Genomic DNA, 20288 nt, shown 5'->3' with positions numbered 1-20288 from the left:
GTTCATCAAATCAAAGATAATGTAATTCAAGCCATTTAGGAAATCACACAGGACCTCACGATCCTCACGACTGTCATCCAGTTTTTTTTATTCTTTTATTGGTTTATTAGATCTTTTGACATGAAGGCTACAGTAATTCAGTTGTCGCGTCAAATGGAATTACCACAAGAAAAGTTGTGATGTCCATGATTGAAAAATGTATTATTATAATTATAAAAAATAGTTAATCTGGTAAAAAATAAAAATCTGGTAGTCAATAGAAGCATGAAGCTTGAGGTCTTTTGTTTCTGCAAGAACAATGAACCTGTAAGAAAGGTGTTATTGTGATTTAGGATTTAGGTCACTTAAGAAGGATTTCTCTTTCCATCAGGCTATTTTGTAATCCAGAAGCTTCACAGTTGTTTGTAGAACATTATGATGTATTCTATCTTATGTTTACAAAATCATAACTTGTTCCATGAAACTTTCCATCATAGCTTCTTCTCTTTATTAGGGTTCATTTGATAAGGAAGTAATTGGGTGAGGAGCTCATCTGGCTTTTATCTTGGTGTGTCCATCTCCCGCCCTCTCCCACCTCCAGTGAGTGGGGCTCCGCTGCACTGCAGGTGGAGAATGAAAATATGAGGGTTGCGCAGAGGATCCAGACAGCTGATGGTGCCAGATAAGAGCTCACTCAGGGAGGTAAAGGACTCCAGCCAGCCCTTATTAATGAGGCTGCTCTGGATCTAACACAGCAGAGGTTGCACTACGCTAGCAGGCCTGGTCATTTCTGTGGGCAGTTTTTTATTACATGAATTGGAAATCACAATGCACTTTTAAACTGCTGAAGCTGTGCTAAGCAAGCACTATGCAGTGTTACCAGATTTTGCCTAGATATGTTCATACCTGAGATAGAGATCGGAATCACAGGGAATGACGTTGAATGATGCATGAATTTTATTCCACATGGACTTATTTTGATATAAGTGTTATGGTAGGTTAAGAGTGGCATAGAAAAGGCAGGAAATAGTTGAGTAGCATAGCAAACATTTGGGCACATATTCAAGGTTTGTCTCTTGCTTGTTGTGGCACATGCTTTTTTCCCACCTCGTTTTATTTCATGTATGCATTGGTGGGGGTACTGTTGAAAAAATTAAGTTCAATTTGTATTATATTTGTCATAGGCAATACAAGAGGCTGACATTGTTTAAATAACAGTTTATAAACCTGTCAAGAGTTGATGGGGTGGACAGTAAATGGTGACATATTACTGGCTGACAGAAATCAAATTCCATAGAAGTGAAATTGAAAACACCCTAAGGCCTCTGTGCCGTCAAGTAGACAGCTTATTTTAAAGTTCTCGCAAGAGGGAAGAAGACTTGCCAGAGCAGTTTGTTGCAGTTTATTTAAAAAAAAAGAAAAAGAGAAATGAAGCAATCTAGGCAGGAGGTTAACCATAACACATACTGGCCATTTTTTCTCCTCCTCGGACTAGAGGTTTATATTGTCACATACAGAATGTATAGACTCTTTTACTGAAGCACTGAAACACTTGATGAATGCACCATGCAGTGTGCAGATAGAACTCAAGACCTGGTTTAGGACCGTCACTGTTGAGGTACCATACACCTGGTGTCCAATTATATGGGTAAGTATGTCTTCTGGTTCAAACAGGGACTGTATGAGAATGAGAGGATGGACCAATTGTATATAAACAAATAAAAGGAAGAAATTGCAAAACTCAGTATAGCATCTGTAATAAAGGATGTTCAGCCTTTCAAGTAAGACTTATCGGTAAAGCCACTGTATAGTCTTATTGTTTTGCAGTGTACATGAATATTAGCTGGATCAACATTTTAAAAATAGAAAGAGTTCAAGTTCAAGTTTATTTGCATAGCGCTTTTTACGATACAAATCGTTGCAAAGCAGCTCTACAGGAAATTAAGTTTCCACAATATATTTATATATTGCAGAACCCTAATATATTTAACTTATGGCAAAATTTTGTAATTCTGTATGTTGTCTGAGCGTTGGCATCCTCTGAGGTCCTCTGAGGGGTTGGCATTATCTTTTCTCAGGTGTTCGGTCATCTCAGATCATTTAAGGGTTGGATCCAGACTGAAGCTTCTGTAATTCCTAGTTACCACGGGATATTAATCCTGTGGCAGAAACACAGAAACAAATAGAGACATAATTAGCGTAGCTGCTGATCCATCTAAGCAAAAATGATTTGTTCAACCCAAGCTAAAGAATAATAATAATGTACATTTGATCAGATATAACTGCAGTACAAGCTTATAAAGATGCATTATGTGAATGCTTGGCTAAAGAGATGTGTCTTTAATCTACATTTAAACAGAGAGAGTGTGTCTGAACCACGAACGTTATCAAAATTATTGGGAAATTACAGGAGGAAATTATTGGTCATCCAATCTTTTACATTTTTTACACAATCTATTATCTTAGATAGTTTAGAAGTTTCATCTGGTCTTGTTGAGATATATAGTTGAGTATCATCAGCATAACAATGAAAACTAATCCCGTATTTTCTAATAATATTACCAAGAGGCAACATGTATATTGAAAATAGCAGAGGACCTAGGACAGATCCTTGTGGTACTCCATAATTTACTGGTGATAATTGAGATGACTCCCCATTTAAATGAACAAAGTGGTAGCGATCGGACAGGTAGGATCTAAACCATCTTAAAGCCTGCCCTTGAATACCAGTATAGCTTTGTAATCGATCTATGAGTATATCATGGTCTATAGTGTCGAACGCAGCACTAAGATCAAGTAATACTAGCAATGAGATGCAGCCTTGGTCTGAAGCAAGAAGCAAGTCATTTTTAATTTTAACAAGAGCAGTTTCTGTACTATGGTGAGGCCTGAAACCTGACTGAAATTCTTCATAGAGATCTTTTTTTTTGCAAGAAGGAGCACAATTGAGCAGACACAACCTTTTCAAAATTTTTAGACATAAACGGAAGATTTGAAATTGATCTGTAATTTGCCAGGACATTAGAATCTAGTTGTGGTTTCTTAATAAGAGGCTTAATAACCGCCAGCTTGAATTGTTTTGGGACGTGACCTAAAGATAACAATGAGTTAATAATATTGAGAAGCGGTTCTTCTGCTACAGGTAACAACTCTTTCAGTAGTTTAGTGGGTACAGGATCTAATAAACACGTTGTTGGTTTAGATTTAGCTCTTCCTGTCCTATAGTTGTAAAGCACTGCAGTTTTTCTTTGGGTGCAATGAATGAATCTGAAATACTAGACGCAGTAGAATCTATATTTGATATTGTCTTTCTGATGTTATCTATTTTATCAGTAAAGAAATTCATAAAGACTATTAAACTGTGAGGGAATATTTAGATCGGGTGGACTCTGTTTATTTGTTAATCTAGCCACTGTGCTAAATAAAAACCTTGGATTGTTTTGGTTATTATCTAGGATTTTGTGGAAAGAGTCAGTGCATCCTAGCAGAATAAAAAAAAAAAAAACACTGACCCCAAACTTTTGAGCAGTAGTTTACTTTTTTGTTTACTTTCAAGTGAACTGTCTCGCAAATTCGTTGTTGCATTCATATTGCTCAGCATTCATCGCTTCATTCATTTTCACTGCTTAATCTAAATTATGTTTTACTATTTTATTGAAAAGTAGAAATTAGACAAGCTGTATTAAAATCTTGCGGTTTGCTGAGCCTTGCATATTGACATGCTTTACAAATTTGAAAATTATGTGTGAATGTGTGCACCTGCAACTTTCAAAATGTGATTGTCTTTCTTTTTGATTCTTAACTGTTGATACGATAAGATTCTTTGTGTTTAGCTAATTTGTCTTCTTTTTTTCTCCACCTCCCCCTAAATCATACCCCTTTGAAACAGATGCCAAGTGGTAATGGTCGCCATAACGTGTCCCCCCAGTACCGAACACACTCCTACTATTCATCCTACCTGAGTCAGGGGCTCGGCACAACTGCTTGTGTGCCACCCAGCACCTGCCCTGAACCCAAAGGAGCAGGTCAGTCCCACACACACACATACTCTTGGGGCCATAAACTTTTATCCAGAGATTATCAACAGTGTGGGCAAGTACATCTGAGGGAGGTTCATATTCTGAGTCAAGGGCGCTATAAAATTTATAAAAAATAAATAAATTCAAAGGTAAAATTTTTATGAGAGTAATTTGTTCTGGTGACTTCAGATTTAAAGAGACAAGGGCCATGTGCTAAGCGCTCCAGTCTTAGAACATAGAAATCATAAATTCTATTTTCAGATTTTTCCTGTGCCTTTCACTTTGTAAAGCTATGCAGTTTGAACTGACACGGTCTAAAATTATTTATAAATTTTAGAAACAACATATGGCTTAGTGTGCACCATTTTGAACAAATTTAGAGTGTTGAAGGACATTTTAGTATGATTATGGTCTTTCTGTGATCCACCATTCCCGTATCCCTCCAAGCTTGCCACCTGCCCTGGCTGTTAATGATTTTTACATGCTGATTTCCAGTGGTTTCAACATGAGGGTGTCTGTCACCCCCACTATCACTGCAGGGGGTGTTATGTTCCATTACACGCAAAAGACTCCAAGCTGGGTGGTCCCATCTCCAAAACAAACTTACTCTGAGCCCAGTGAGGAGTTTGTGGTCTATTATTTGTTTCCTGTACCTTTAATGCAGGGTTTTTGGGTTCTGGGGATTCACTAAGGACTCTGAGTGGGAAAAAAATATGATTTTACCATTGTTTTAGCAATGTCAAAGTTAACGTGTTAAGATATTGAAAAATTATTATTAATTAAATATGCACAGTATATAGTGGTGTAACAATGCATTCCGAGCCAGTTCAAAAAAAAAAATTACCCATTCAAGTCTGTTGAGATGTTGAATGAATCACAATATAATTGGGGGTCGGAGTTTAGGAGATTACATGAATGTATCTCTTCAGTCTTGAGAAGTTTATGTAGTATTTTCTTTTCATCATGCCTCTGTATAATGCTTATTGAAGTAGTGTTTATAAGCACAGCTGCTTTGTTTACAGCGGCAACGAAGGAAACGCTATTGCTGCTGTTCCATAAGTGCCACCTGCTGTCAGAGAGTGAATTTGTGTTCTCATTCTGCCAGTCTACTGTTTTTGTTTTGTTCAGATATGTTTTATGTAGAGTAAATTCACACAGTTAAAGTCAGACTATTCTGTTTCTGTTTCAGATTTTGAAATTATACAATATCAGGGCTCGCAAAATTTCTAAATCCCCGGTAGCCCTTTGAGCAGGTACTCTTCAGATTTTGGTAGCCCGAAAATTAATTTAACTAGCCCAAATAAAATAAAGACCATAAATGTCAATCAAAAACATTTTCAATACACAAATATCAATGAATAAAGGAAAGAGTTTTATTTTACTATTTACAAAGTATCTGCAGAATTCTTAAAAATCTATTTAAGGCAATTTGACAAATTATTTCTTATACCATTTAATGTATTTAAAACTGTCTAAGGCCTTAAAAACTCTTCAATTTAGTTGTATCAAATTTAAGGACCCGTGGGAGCAATGTTTCCTCTAATTGTTTTTCGATTTGACCCTTGATGTAAATAAATGATGTACATTTTAGGTTACCTGAGAAAACATTTTACTGCACAATACACTGCCGTTCAAAAGTTTGGATCAATAAAGTTTTTTAAAGAAGTTTCTTATGCTCATCAAGGCTGTATCTATTTGATAAAAAATACTGAATATTATTTCACAAAATAATATTGTGCAATATTATTGCCGTTTAAAATAAATGTTTTCTATTTTAATATACTTTAAAATGTAATGAATTCCTGTGAAGCAAAGCAGCATTTTCAGAGTCACATGATCCTTTAGAAATCATTCTAATATCCTGATTTTAATCAATGTTGGAAACAGTTGTACTGCTTTTTTATTTTATTTATTTATTTATTTATTTTTATACTGTAGGACCTGTGATATTTAAAACAAAAAAAAAAAGTTAAAAAGAACAATGTTTAGTCAAAATAGAGATTTTGTTACAATATAAACTATTCAAAAGTTTGGGGTCAGAATTTTTTTTTTTTTTTTTAAAGATACTTTAAAAATCTTTAAAGAAAGTTAAATAAACTTTATTCAGCAAGGATGTGTTAAATGGATAAAATTGATAGTAAAGACTTCTATTAGAAAATATTTCTATTTTGAATAAATGCTGTTCTTTTAGACTTTTTATTAATCAAAGAATCAAAGAAAAAAGTAGCACAGGTTCCAAAAAAATATGAAGCAGCACAACAGTTTCAACACTGATAATAAATCAGTATATTAGAATGATTTCTGAAGGATCATGGGACACTGAAGACTGGAGTAATGATGCTGAAAATTCAGCTTTGATCCCAGGAATAAATGCTGTTTTAAAGTATAGGTATTAAAATAGGAAACCAATATTAGAAATTGCAATAATATTTCACTATATCACTGTTTTTTCTGTATTTTTGAGATGAATACAGCTTGATGAGCAAGAGACTCAAAGTCAAAGACTCAAAAACAAGGTCAATTATTTATCAGGTTTATAATATAGCCCTAACATAATATATTATCAAAACAAACTATTTAAACTGATAGAATAGAATACAAACTGAAGCAAAACTTAAGCTGAGATCTGTAATTTAAATATAAAAAAGTGAACATATGAATTATTCTATAGCTGTCGTTATGAAGTACAGTTTGTACAATACTCTTGTGTGTGACTGTACATGTTTCAGAGTTTTGTTACCGTTCTTTGCCCATCCTCTGCTATTTCCAGCACTTAATCAAGCCTCTCTTCTTTAATACATGAGGATGTTTTATTTCACATGTCATTGCGTTTGCGTTGGCTCTCGTGTTGAGCGCACTGCAACCATTGAAGTATTCAGTTTCTACAGAGACTCATTTGGTGCATATCGTTCTCTTTCTATGAAACCTGTAAACCGCATTCACTGCTTCTAACTCTGTCGTGACATCAGCTCTATAGCGGTTTGCCCGAGCATTGCTATTCTTTCCCTTTTACTGGCGGCATTCAATCAAATGGCTTCCCAACTCATTGTTGTGTGCGCGAGGCACATTATTTCTTTTTCACGGGTGCGTGCGCGCTCAGCTTAGAGGGAACAGTGCGTGGGAGCCCTGTATTTAAGGTAGCCTGTCAGGCAGGGCAGTGATACATTTTGGCAGCCCGACTGGAAAACACAATAGCCCCGGGACGTCGGGCTAGCGATTTTGCGAGCCCTGAATCTAATTTAAAGGGTTCTGTCATTAATTACTCACCCTCATGTCGTTCCAAAATCATAAGAACTTTGTTCATCTTCGGAACATAAATTAAGATATTTTTGATGAAAACCTCCATATACAGCAAGGGTCCTACCTTGCTCAAGGTACAGAAACGTAGTAAGGACATTGTTAAAATGGTCAAAAATAACAACTTTAATTCAATGATTTCTTCTCTCCCTGGACAGTCCATTGATGTGTGTGATGCTGCTAATGCAGAACACACATGCGCTGTGCCTTACAAGCAGAAGAAACCAGTGCGCATGCGATGATAATGGGGGATGATTGTCCCAGGAGAGATGAAATTGTTGATTAAAGTCATTTATTTTAGTTTTTTTTGCACACAAAAAGTATTCTCGTAGCTTTGTAAAATTACGGTTGAACCATTTCATCAAAAATATCTTGTTCTGAAGATGAACACAGGTCTTACGCCTTTGGAATGGCATGAGGGTGAGTAATCAATGACAGAATTTTCATTTTTGGGTGAACTAACCCTTTAAATCAAAAACTGCTCATGTGGCATGTATGTAGCATCCTTGTTTTAATCATAATTAAAATGCAGTGGTTGACTGTATGGAAAGAGCACAGACAAAGCCTTAGTTTGTTTAAAAGCCGTCTTTTATTTATAATATTTGTTTTAAATTTCAATTTGCAGAATTTTGTCAGAGTAATAATAAAGGGACACCTTTTCTTTAATTTTTTGCCTTAAACCTTACTTTGTTAAAAAAAAATTGTGAGAAAATCATATTGTGAAATCATCGTGAATCATTACATCCCTACTATATGTCCAGGAATTTTAACACGTATAAATAATTTGGCAATAATTATTTCATTCATGCTTTCTATCCGGTTACTTTTTCGATTGATAGCCCTATAACATAAAGTAAATCTGCATATACAAATATGTATGTCTTTTCAGGTTTTTAATACATCTAATATTACTCTAATTGTAAGTAGGAATAAAAGATATCTGAAGTTAATGCAAAGTATATATTTTTCAGGTAATATTTAAATTATTTGCTTCAGTACAATGACATCATAAGAGCCACTTATTTCATTGCGCAAGCAACATCTGTTGTATGTATCACACTTTTATTTTATTCACACAGTAAATTAGCCTGTGTAATGTATGTTGCTAGCAGTCTTTATATTTCTTGGCGTGGGTCTCCCAGAACAGGATCATCATATATATATTTGGAGGCCCTAATGAATCTTTAATCAGCATAAACAGACATTTTTATTTCTTTATTTATTTTGGTGAATGAAACTGGGCTAATAATTTTTAACATCCTGTTCCAATCCTTTGATTAGTGAAGATGGCCGAATGACACTGAGTGACCATCCAGGCAATTATGACCTGATTTTGATCCTTTACATGGAAGTCTGCAACTCCCTCTTCAGTCAGATCCCTAAACATCTCATGGTATTGTTTTAGTGTCATATTAACAACTTTTATAGTCAGACCTAATTTGCTACCACACTCAGGATTTTGTTCCCTTAATTGTTGTGTTCCAAGTAACCATCGTACTGTTAGGAGATATTTAAAAAGAGGCAGCTCAATAAATGACAAGCATTCGAGTTTCAGTATTTTTAAAGTAACATTACAGTGAGATACCCTGCGGTGTGGTTTTCACATGACTTGTCTCTTGAGTTCTCTGCACTCTATCTGTGCCTCCAGTGCTTGTGCGGCATTTATTTATTTTCCCTAGCGCTGGGGTAATCAGTTGGCCAAATATGAGGCCAAATAACCTTCAGGAGTGCGACGCTGTCCTTTCCGAGCGGCCCCCACAGCTGTCTCTGGAAAATTGCCTCTGAGGTTAGTGAGCGGGAACAAGTTAAGATTTACAAACAATGATGAAGCTTGTCATGCGTCTTTCTCCATCCGTCACGAGCGGCGGCCTGCCGGGGCGTCGAAGTGTTCTTCATAAAGCTCAGCTCGCTGTGAAATACGCCCCTGTGTGCTCTTTACTGCTGGGAGCTCGTCAGCAGCGCTCCGCCATAAATTGCCTGGGCCGGAGGTGACACTGCACTCCATCACCCGCCAGGGCAGCCTTACCTCCGCCTGCATCCGCCCCCACCCGCGGCAGCCGCCTAGCCCGTGAGATGATGTGCCCGCTGTGAGTTATGTAGGAATTTCAGTGTTATACGAGACAGTCTATGGGTTTTACCATTTTCCCTTGTGGTCTGTTTTTTCTTTTTGTTGTTGTTTATTATTGAAGGATTAGAAGTTAGTTTTGTTTGCAGACAGGGCAAAGTTTACAGCCTTAGAGAGAGTAGACAGGTGCTTTTCATTTGCAAACAAAACATATTTAAAGATAATATGTGGCTTTCAGAATAAATTGTAAAAACATTGTTTTGTAGTGCAAAGCTTTATTGCATTCTTTAGTTACACTTTTAGGTAACACTTTATTTTAAGGTGTCCTTGTTACACGTTACATGTACTTACTATATTAAGTAAAGATCATGCTCCATGAAGATATTTTGTAAATTTCCCACTGTAAATATATCAAAACTTAATTTTTGATTAGTAATATGCATTGCTAAGAACTTCATTTGGACAAATTTAAAGGCGATTTTCTCAATATTTAGATTTTTTTGCATCTATGTATCTTGGCCAAATAGTGTTTGAAAAATTGACCCTTATGACTGGTTTTGTGGTCCAGGGTCACAAATGTGTTGTTAGCGTTATAATAACTATAGTGTTATTACTGCAGTGAGTACAATTAACATATGTAACTACATCACCTTAAAGTAGTGTTTTAATTTTTTGGACATGGTACTATGGGTAATACAGTGTTTTATTTGGCTTATAACCAAGCTAATGCCATGCTATTCTTTGAAATACCTTCTAGAACCCTTTAGATATAGCATGATGCTTATTCAAGACCATTGCACATTGTAAATAGTGCATTATCATCTCATACGTCAGTACTTTTTTTGTTAGACGTTCTAATTTTTTGTCGCTGTCAATCAGTAATGCTTTTATTTGAATACAAATATTTATTTGCCGGTAACTAATTACACATTCAAGTCACATGGATACTTGTGGAAATCATATTTAATGTGCTTGTGACATATATTGATCAGTCTGATGCTGTTTACAAACCACAAATTTAATGCATGTAATTCTTCTCAGTCAGAATGTGATATCATTTTCAGAGGTGGCAGACCCCCAATAAAAAGTTCCAGGAAAACACAAAATCTCATAGGAACCATCAAAGAGCCCATTCATTTTCTTTCAGTGGAGAATAACAAAGGGCAATAATGATTCTCTGCAAGCTTCAAGCACAATTGAGAGGAAGCGCTTGAGCAGGAAGAGGTGTAACGTCTCATCTGACAGAGAAGCCGTGGAGCTTTTTTTTTTTTTTTTACATTTAATCCGTCCTGTTTGAATTACATAGAACATACATAGAACTCCGGCACAGCCTGTGCCCTCAGGGTTAAGTTCTGTTACATGTGTCCCTTTATTTGGTTGTTAAACAGTTTCACTAACCTGGCTAGGGTTATAGGAAGGGCAAGAGTTCACAAGAAGCTGCATACACTAAATGCATTGCTTATTTTAAAGGAAAGCTGGTTAATTGCTGTATGATGTCAGTTGGACGACAGATTATACTGCTGTACTCTCCATATTTACCTGCTGACAATTGTCGATTTTTCTATTGCAGATCAGTTGGAAAAAGATTTTCCCTTTTTCCCTACCTACACACACACTTTTGTAATCTTGACAATAAGTATGTTAGTATTACAGATGACAAGGCTAATGTGCCACATAATGCATCCCAAATAATTTGAAAGGAATCTGTAAAGCCTGACGTGTTTCATTCAAGTAAATCATAGGGTGAATCAGTAGCCTGCAGGCAAAATCTCTGGCTGGAGTGTTATTTAACCGCACAGTCAGTAACTCCTCCGTGTCATGCTGTCTTCCCTTCTCCAGTGCTGATGCTAAATGCTCTGTCTTTTCTCGCTATGGATCGGTTAAATACCAGTGTAATTGGCTGCTCCAGGCTCAAGCACTGTTGTAATGTGTTGTACAACATTTCCATTAACACTTGCCCGAGGCACAGAGGAGATAAAATGGGTAATGACTGCTGCTAAAGGTTCTGCTCTCTTTAGCACACTGTCCTCCTCAAGAGACTGTCTGTGTGAAAGAAAGCCTAGAATCTCAGTTTATATAAACTATAGTGTTCAAAAGTTTAGGGTGGACTTTTTTTTTTTTTTGAAGACATTCAGCAAAGATGCATTAGCTTGATTAAGTTTGACAGATGAGATTATAATGATACAAAAGATTTATATTTCAAAATAAATATAACTATATATTAGCGCTGATACAAGCGCTGAACAAATAAATATACGCTTTCCTGTAGTTCAAATAGTAGAGCATGGCGGTAGCAGGTCATGGGTTCGATTCCCAGGGAAAGCAAGAGCTGATAAAAAGAGCCGATAAAATGTAAAAACTGTAACTTGAATGCAATGTAAGTCGCTTTGGATAAAAGCGTCTGCTAAATGCATAAATGTAAATGTAAATAAGTGCTGTTATTTTTAGCGTTCTATTTACCAAAGACTCCTGAAAAAATGTATTATGGTTTTCACAAAAATACTGTTTTCATCATTGATAATAATAAATGAGACACCATATTAGAAATAGCTAACTTACAAATGGAAATAACTTACAACTGGCTTATTTCCCAGGTGTTATTTGATGTTTTTATCAACAAATAAAATCTGTTTAATTTTACTAAACTTAACGGAAACATGCTGTCATAGTTGCTGCAGAGAGCTTTATTTTATGGTAATCTTAGTTATTGAACCTAGTCTAAATTGTTAAAAGGCAGGCATGTTTAGTGTCTTTACTTAATTGCTACTAGTTTAATTAACACTTCAGTATAGGGACCAATTCTCAATATTAGTTGCTTATTAGCATGCCTATTATTAACATCTTGGCTGTTTATTAGTACTTATAAAATTACCTAAACTTAAAATAAAAAACCTTACTAACTATTAATAAGCAGCAAATTAAGAGTTGGAGGCAAAAGTCATAATTAATGGTTTGTTAATAGCAAGAATTAGACTTAAAATAAAGTGTAGCCATGGTGCCTTTTCTGCACAGATTTTTAAGAATTAGTTATTTGTGGTAAGATTTTATTCGTTTGCTTACTAATGAAAAGTGGATATTCATTGTTGACCAGAATGTTTTCGAGGTATGGTCATATTCAAACCCGGAGCGTAACATAGTTAATTCAGCTGAATCTATTAAGTCATTTATTTCACCCAGGGGGGCTTTAGTCTCCCTCACAGCCATGCTAACTGATGCCTGCAACGCTTATTCTGCACTTGTCATTATTTTCTCTCCCTTAAAGATAATGACACAAAATCCCTCAAATCATCGATCCTATGTCTCAAGTCATTATAGTATATCCATAATGTTTCGACAGAATGGAGCGCAGGCCGGGAGAGACGGACAGGTCATTTGCAGGGACGGCAAAGCGCTGTATCAGTGCCACTGATTTAACAGGGAGGAGGGCCTGTCAATTCTCTCAGAGACACTTTGAGACTGGGGACAGATTGGGGAACAATACGGGTCTGGAGATGCTTATGTGTTTAATTAGCCTCTGACCCTGGCATGATGCCTCCTGTCAGACGTTACAGGCCACTCATGCAGATCTCTAATAGACCAATAATGGGGACTGAAGTGTCCGATGTACTCACATGTGAGCTGAATTTTCAGCAGCTATAACTCCAGTCTTCAGTGTTACATGATCCTTCAGAAATCATTTTGATATACTGATTTGGTATTCTATTCACAAAAAATTATCGATGTTGAAAACCATTGTGCTGCTTAATATTTTTTATAATACTATAGATGTGCCACCTATAGATCTCTTTTTTTTATTGAGTTACATTATTTAATACACAGTGCACATTGATCAGTTCATCATCATAAAATATTATACATAAATTTAAATTTTATTTGTGCTTGGTTTGTCATTAAGTGTTAAACACTTCTGCGTTCACTTCCTTTGAGTGCTTCAAACTCCAGTGCCAATGTGATTATCAATGAGAGCTCCACTCCGAGAACAACATCCGTCTCTCTGCAGCAGCCACGGCTCTTCACTCTTTGAGGAGTCAGCAGCTGTTTAAAGTGCCGCCTGCTTGCTGTAGGCCTGTGTTTTCTGCGCCATTAAGTCCTGCCACGACTCTAATGATTGAGAGAGACGTGCATGTCATTCCTTGAGGGAACTCCATCTCCCCCCAGCACATCTTCAGCCAAGTCATGTCGTACAGCTGTGAGTGTTTGTTTCTGAGGGTGCTTTCATAGCTTTTGGTGCCAACCTGAGTTCCTTTGACATCAGAGTTGTTCCATTTGGTTATTGGTTTTTTTTTTTTTTTTTTGAGAATGCTCGAATGAAGCACACCCAAGTCCACAGGGCAAGGTTTAGGAGTATGGTTCATGTGGTTTAGTAGAGGGATGCAGTGATATTACATTTCTCACTAAAAATCTATAACTTTGACTAATAACCGCTAAATAAAATAAAGTCAATTGTTTTCTATTTATTATCATATTTGATGATGTGCAGTATGAAAATGAATATTCATTTTGAGATTGCCTAAAGATTACATTTAACAGTCTGTTATTAGTGGTTGTAAACAATTAAGTGTAAAATGCAAAAGTATGAATGAATGAGCATGTTCAATTAAATGTCCATATCTAATAATATTGTTAATTAAAAATCTCTATCAGCCCCACTTTTCTCTTAAACATGACTTGTTGAACAGTTTTTAATGCAAGTAGTTTGAGATTTTCTATAGTAAGCTCTCTTAAGAACTTAATAGAATCTTACCAGAAATTGTTTTAGAATTTTACACCATGTGTCATTTTTATTTATAGTATTGATTTTATTGTGTCGTAATTATACAGGTTATGTAATTGGTTAACAAAAAAAATAACCTCAGCTGCAGACATGGCATCAAAATATCAACTACCTACCTACGGCTAATATCAGCCTATAACATCATAACTCTCAGTTTAGACTGATTTTCATACTAATACAACTGAGATTTAGACTGATACAATGAAATATTAGTTTTATTTTTAATGACTACAAGCACATGTGTGTATGGTTGCATCTTTATACACGTTTGAGCATGTATGCCTGTGTGTGTGTGTGTGTGTGTGAGCGCCTGTGTGCGTTATCTCTATGCAAATCTGTTTTTATCTAAGTGCAGGCATTATGGACCCTCATGGCCCAGCGCTGGCAGTATATGAGTTGCAGAGGAAAGACCTTATCCGCAATAGATCAACCCTGAATTACCATCTTCTCTCACATCTGGGCTTTTGTTCACTTTTTCCAAACTGGCAGAAATGATTGAGCTTCTTACACTGTTTCCCCTCCCCTTTTCATGCTCTTTTCTATTTTTTTTCTTTTGTTAAACTACACAAAGACTGTTTAATAGTTTGGAAATCTAAGATAGTCAGTCGAACAAGGGTGAATAGGGCAAAAGTTCAGATGGGAGAAAAGTAAATCCTCTCTTGTTTCAATACTGTTTTAGACTTGACAGACGTGTGATTTGGGGGGGGGGGGGGGGTAATCTGCCTGGTTTAATCTGTAATAAATGTTATTCTTATTGAATATGTGCCCTGCTGAAACACTTAAGTTTGAGCTGGTTTTAGCTGGTTTAAATGGTCTAAGCGGCCAGCTGAAAGCCCTCTAAAAACCGGCCTGGGAGACCAGCAAACTAGGTTAGCCTGGTTATTTTATTTATTTTTCAGCAGGATGGTGTCAAAAAATCAATTATTTTGAGAGACATTTTTTCAAAGTCATAATACAATAATGAAATATGCTGTATTTTACAAGTCAAGGAAATCCATTTAATTGTTTCATATTATAATTAGATTTTATCTGCACATTTAAAGGCCTGATTGTCTGTATTACAGAGTGTTTACGACCGATCTGACATTAGTTTATATTAAGCGCTAATGCAATGATAATCAAAGGCAACGAAGCCATGACACAGAACATGTCCGCTTGCCAAACAGCACCACAGCTGATTTACCGTCCCTACAAACGACCTGTCCACTCACCCGCGAGATCTTCCCTTTAATTACACCATAGATTTCCCCCTGATGAACTCCCTCAGAATTAACACAGCCACGGCTAATTCCAGCCCCTCCTCTTTCACCCTCACTCCATGTATTATTGTTGTACAGTGAGCGCCGGTGCAGTTTAGCTACACAAACATTAGTATTAACGATTGGCCAGTTTGGAATTGATGACAAACTGCGGGCGGAGCGCAAAGTTTTGTAGCCTGAAACCAATCAGAAAGTTAATGAGGAGAAAAATTACTCCTTTTCGCCAGCACCCCTTAATTACCTCCACGCCAGAGCAGCGCAGATGAAAAAGAGGGAGGGCAGGAAGGTATGAGAGGCACAGTAAGATCCTTTATGCTCCTTTTCTCAGGTTATGAAGGTCAGGAAAGCAGATGAACAGGATTTGCGCGTCACCCCTCCTGACACTCGTAACTTTGATAGACTCGGTAGAGATTGTAATGAATTAGAATCATATGCATATTGAGATGAGCGGAGACCTGGCTCAATGCACAAACCACCATGCATGTTTATAGGGAAGTATAACGCTTGTGCTGCTAGTGTTTCGGTTTTACATTTACATAAAGTAATTTATTTAAGGTTGTCATAGGGTGCCCATTTTACACAAGTTGATATGATTCTTTAGGGTCTTAATGAAAAATCTATAACATACTTTGGTTCAAATTTCTCAATGGTAGTGTAAAAAACACCTTCTTTACCCTGTCAAAATCAGCTCTGTTTTCAGCAAGCTGTTTTTAGTCCATTTTGTTTTAAATGATAGTGAGCTCTGCTGACTTCGCCCTACTCTTCCGTGGAGTGACGAGCAGAACATAGATATGTGTAGAATCTCTATTAGGCCGCTCCAGATACATTGACACTAGGGGTGGCACGGTTCGCGGAAAAAAAACCGAACCGCACGGTTCTCCACACACGGTTCGGCACGCGCTAGGACCGCGGTTCAACTTAATTCTGACAATGTATGTGGTTTGTTATAAATAACAAGTAAAACAAATAGGGTTCGGCTAATGTATGTTTCTATTAATGGATGCGCATTCTGGCTTCCCAGTACATTACAACAACAGCGATGAGAAAGAAGAAAAAAAAATAAGTGGACAAATCATTCACTCGTTCAATGCGAGTGCCGTATGCTGGAATATGAGCATTTATTCCGTCATCACCCGGGTGCTGATAGCGCGCGCACACAGGTGAGACCTGAACAGCACACGTTGATATCGGTGTTTAAACTAAAGTCATGTAAGCTCTGCCAGTTCAAACATTTAAGAGCCAGAGGACGCGAGCTCGCGCGCGCAGTGAGAAGATTTGTGCGTGCGCTCATCAGAAGCGTGCAAACCTGCGCCTCAGAACGCGGGCAAATATGAAGCTCTCTCTGAAATTGTGTTTGAATGGATAAATTCACACAAAATTCTGTCAAAATGCCCGTCTTGGTAAGTATCCTATAGCAGATATAGCCGGCTGAACGTACAGTATCAGTGCACTGGATCAGTGCTTTCTCTTAAAGTGACAGCACTTTCTTAATATTAAATAAACAGCAACAACAAAGAAATCACTCACTGCTCTTGATTGAATCGCTTTTGTAACTTTAATAAAGAGTAATCTTTAATTTATAGTCAAATATGCAATGCTCTTTTACCTTTGATTACTTTATTCAATTTATAAAAAACAAAAAACTGAAAATCACTGATTATTTTATTTGTATCTTTACACTATTGTATTTTTATTTGTGCTGTTGCTTGTACTTAGATAGATTATTCTTATGTTCTTTATTGTTATTTGACAGTATAGTGTTTCCCTAAACATGCCGAACCGTACCGAAATCGTATCGAACCGTGACCCCCGAACCGAGGTACGTACCGAACCGTGACATCTGTGTACCGTGCCACCCCTAATTGACACGTCAGCCATCTGTCCTTCACCATAACAATCAATGAATATTCAAAGATATACAAGCGTATAACTTGGTGTTGTAGACGCACACAGTCAATGAACTCAAAGATTCGCAGACCATTCCAAAAATAGCGGATGGCTTACGTATCGCAGCCCGTAGAAACGGTCTCTAATGAGGCATCTAGGTATATATACCTATGGAGCAATGTTAATTTCGTTGACGAAGACGATGATGAAAAATATTTGTCAACGAACCTTTTTTCTGTGACTAAGACGAGACGTTGACGAGCTAAAACTAATATCTGATGATAAAAACTATGACGAAATTTATGTCGCGTCTTCATTAACAAGACGAGACGGGACTAAAATGTTATTTGAGGACTACCGGACATTCAAAATACATCCTATAGGCTAAGTTAACTGTCTTGTCTTTCAAAATGTGCGTCTCTGTCATTGGATAAGGTGCGTTTGCATATCTAGTCTCAGTATGGCAGCCGCAGTGGACGGATAGGCTACCAAAACGCGAACTAGCGATCTGAAACAATGGCCTCAGCACCCAAAGGGTTAGGGAGTGGGTGACCAGACGTCCCGTTTTTCCCGGGAGTCACAATTCATTGTCGATTAACTTAAAGTTAGTGAAGGTGCGATAGGCGGAAACGCGCTGATAGAAGTGCTCTCTCTCGCGCACGCTCCACTTCTTCAGTTCTCATACAGCGCGCGATCAGTTCTCAGTGCTCAAATACACACAGCAGTCCACATGTCTCTCATGTAGAGCATCTCATGTAAATACAGTCCGTTGTGGTTTAAGTGAGCTTAAACAGGTGGGTGAAAACTGAATGTATGTCAGTAGGCTATTACATGCATACCTTCCGTCTTAAATGGACAGCATTCCTAATTATCTGTCATAAATGTTAACCAACAAAAGATGTTAAATGTATACTTGTTAAGTAAACCTGTATCTGAAAAATTTGTTTAATTTATATCTCTACCAAAAAATTAAAATTTATTCCAGTTTTTCCAAATTCAATCCTTGATTCAAATTTCTCATAACTAAGCTTAATTGATTTGGTCTAAAGAGAGAAGAATTGATGACTATTTTTGTTTGAATACTACATATATAATAGCTTCCAAAATAAATGTTGGTAACTGCAGTTTGACTAAAAGTAATGACTAAAAGTTGACAAAAATGCAATGACTTTTCGTCGACTAAAACTAGACTAAAACTAGACTCAAATGACTAAAATGTGACTAAGACTATTAACCATTTTCGTCTCAAGATAAAGACTAAGACTAAATCAAAAATGCCTGCCAAAATTAACACTGCTATGGAGCATACTAAACTTCAGCCGCGAAACTGGCTAACTAGCACATTAATAGGAAAGGCGATTTGCACCCTTATACTCACTTCTGTAGATAAAGCTGGATCACGAATGATTTGGGCAAACATAGACGTATTTAGGCAGATGGGGGATCGGCGCATTCCCTTCAAAATGAAAGTAACGTTAATCCTCTGCATCTTCAGCGGCTCACATTTCGGGAGTAAATGTCAACTGCTATATTCATTATTACATCCAACAACTAAACACTTCAATCGCGGACAGCTCTCAGCTCACTCAGGGCAGGTCTAAGGTAAGAAGGCGTAAGAGGGGCCTGTACAAAACTACATCATTCTGCAAGGAAACTCAGAACAGCCTGATTTGAGAAAGGGAATTAAAAAAAAACACTGGGTGGATTTTTATCATTATAGGATGGATGTGTACACACACTTCAAAGACACATTTATGTTCAAACAACCTGTAAAGTGAATTTTGCATCCAATGACCCCTTTAAGCAGATGATTGTAATCCAATGTAACCCAATAAGTATCAGGGTTTATTTAATGCCAACCAGAGCATATTTATATTTTATATTTACATTAATATGAAGTTTTTCGCTGTGTACACGGGCACTGGAGAAAGTCAGGGCAGTACAGACTTGTCCTGAGCTATTTGCTCGATAGCTGTGTGCTCACTCAGCAGTCTGTCTTGCTCAATACGCGTATCTTCAGCTTGAGTAAGTTTGCCAAAGTAGCCAGAACACTGCAGTGTGTGATTCACAAAAGGCAGCACCGTCTTTACTTTGTTGTCATTTGATGCTGTTTGCTGTTTCTGTTCAAAGAGTCAGCTTGTTCACAGATAGTTTTTGTTGGCAGAACTCAAAATGGTAACTTTTATGTTGATGAGCTTTTAAAAACAATGGCCTCCAACATGTTTGGACACTTTAAATATGTGTATAATTTTTGAGCCATTTTTACAATTATTTTAATTATTTAATTTTTAATCTGCTTTCAAAATGGTTGTTATAGGGATGTATATTTCTGTTCAAAAGTTTGGGGTTTGTAAGATTTTGTTTTAAAGGAATTAATACATTTATTCAGCATGGATGCATTCAATTGATCAAAAGAGTAAAGACTTATACATTGCTATAAACTATTTTTTCCAAATAAAAGCTGTTCTTTTGAATTTTATATGCGTTGAAGAATTGAGAATTGATTTTCCACAAAATATTAAGCAGCACAACTATTTTCACTTATAATGTTGAGCATAATGTTGTACTGTTTCAATCAAATAAATGCAGCTTTGGTGAACATAAGAGACTTCTTTCAAAAACATTTAAAAATCTTAGTTACCCCAAACGCTTCAACAGTAGTGTATGAAAATGATTGCCCTCAAGTTCACACTAGTTTTCTGTCACAGCAAGCACAGGTGTATGATCAGGTCTATTGTTTATTGTTGTTTAAACCTTAAGATTCAGATAAATGCTGCTTGGATTGATATTTTGTTTCTAATCCAAAGACATTCAAACACTTTTATGTGAGGCTTAAATGTCCAAATACTCTTTGGCACCATTGTACTTTGTTAGTAAATGTGAAAATGTCAGGAACCAAAATGCTCATGTTACATGCATGCTTCAGGTTTCATTCATCACAGATGCCTTAATCAGATTATGCTCTGGCACAAACAGTCTTCAATGCTAAACAAGAAATAGTTTATGTC

At 36.7% G+C, this 20288-nt stretch overlaps 1 protein-coding gene across 2 annotated transcripts in view; it reads left to right on the top strand.

Annotated features, from left to right (window-relative positions):
• Positions 1-20288, top strand: part of LOC306871556 (doublesex- and mab-3-related transcription factor 1-like) — a 60386-nt gene that overhangs the window by 14642 nt on the left and 25456 nt on the right. For both annotated transcript variants that reach the window (XM_079419592.1, XM_079419591.1), the window contains exon 4: positions 3869-4004. In XM_079419592.1, the coding sequence (XP_079275718.1) occupies positions 3869-4004 (136 nt within the window). The remainder of the gene's footprint in view (positions 1-3868; positions 4005-20288) is intronic.

This window comes from Barbus barbus, assembly GCF_936440315.1.
Source record: "Barbus barbus genome assembly, chromosome: 6".
Lineage (NCBI taxonomy): Eukaryota > Metazoa > Chordata > Actinopteri > Cypriniformes > Cyprinidae > Barbus > Barbus barbus.
Note: the sequence above shows the minus strand (reverse complement) of the source record. Positions and strands in the feature narration are given on the sequence as shown.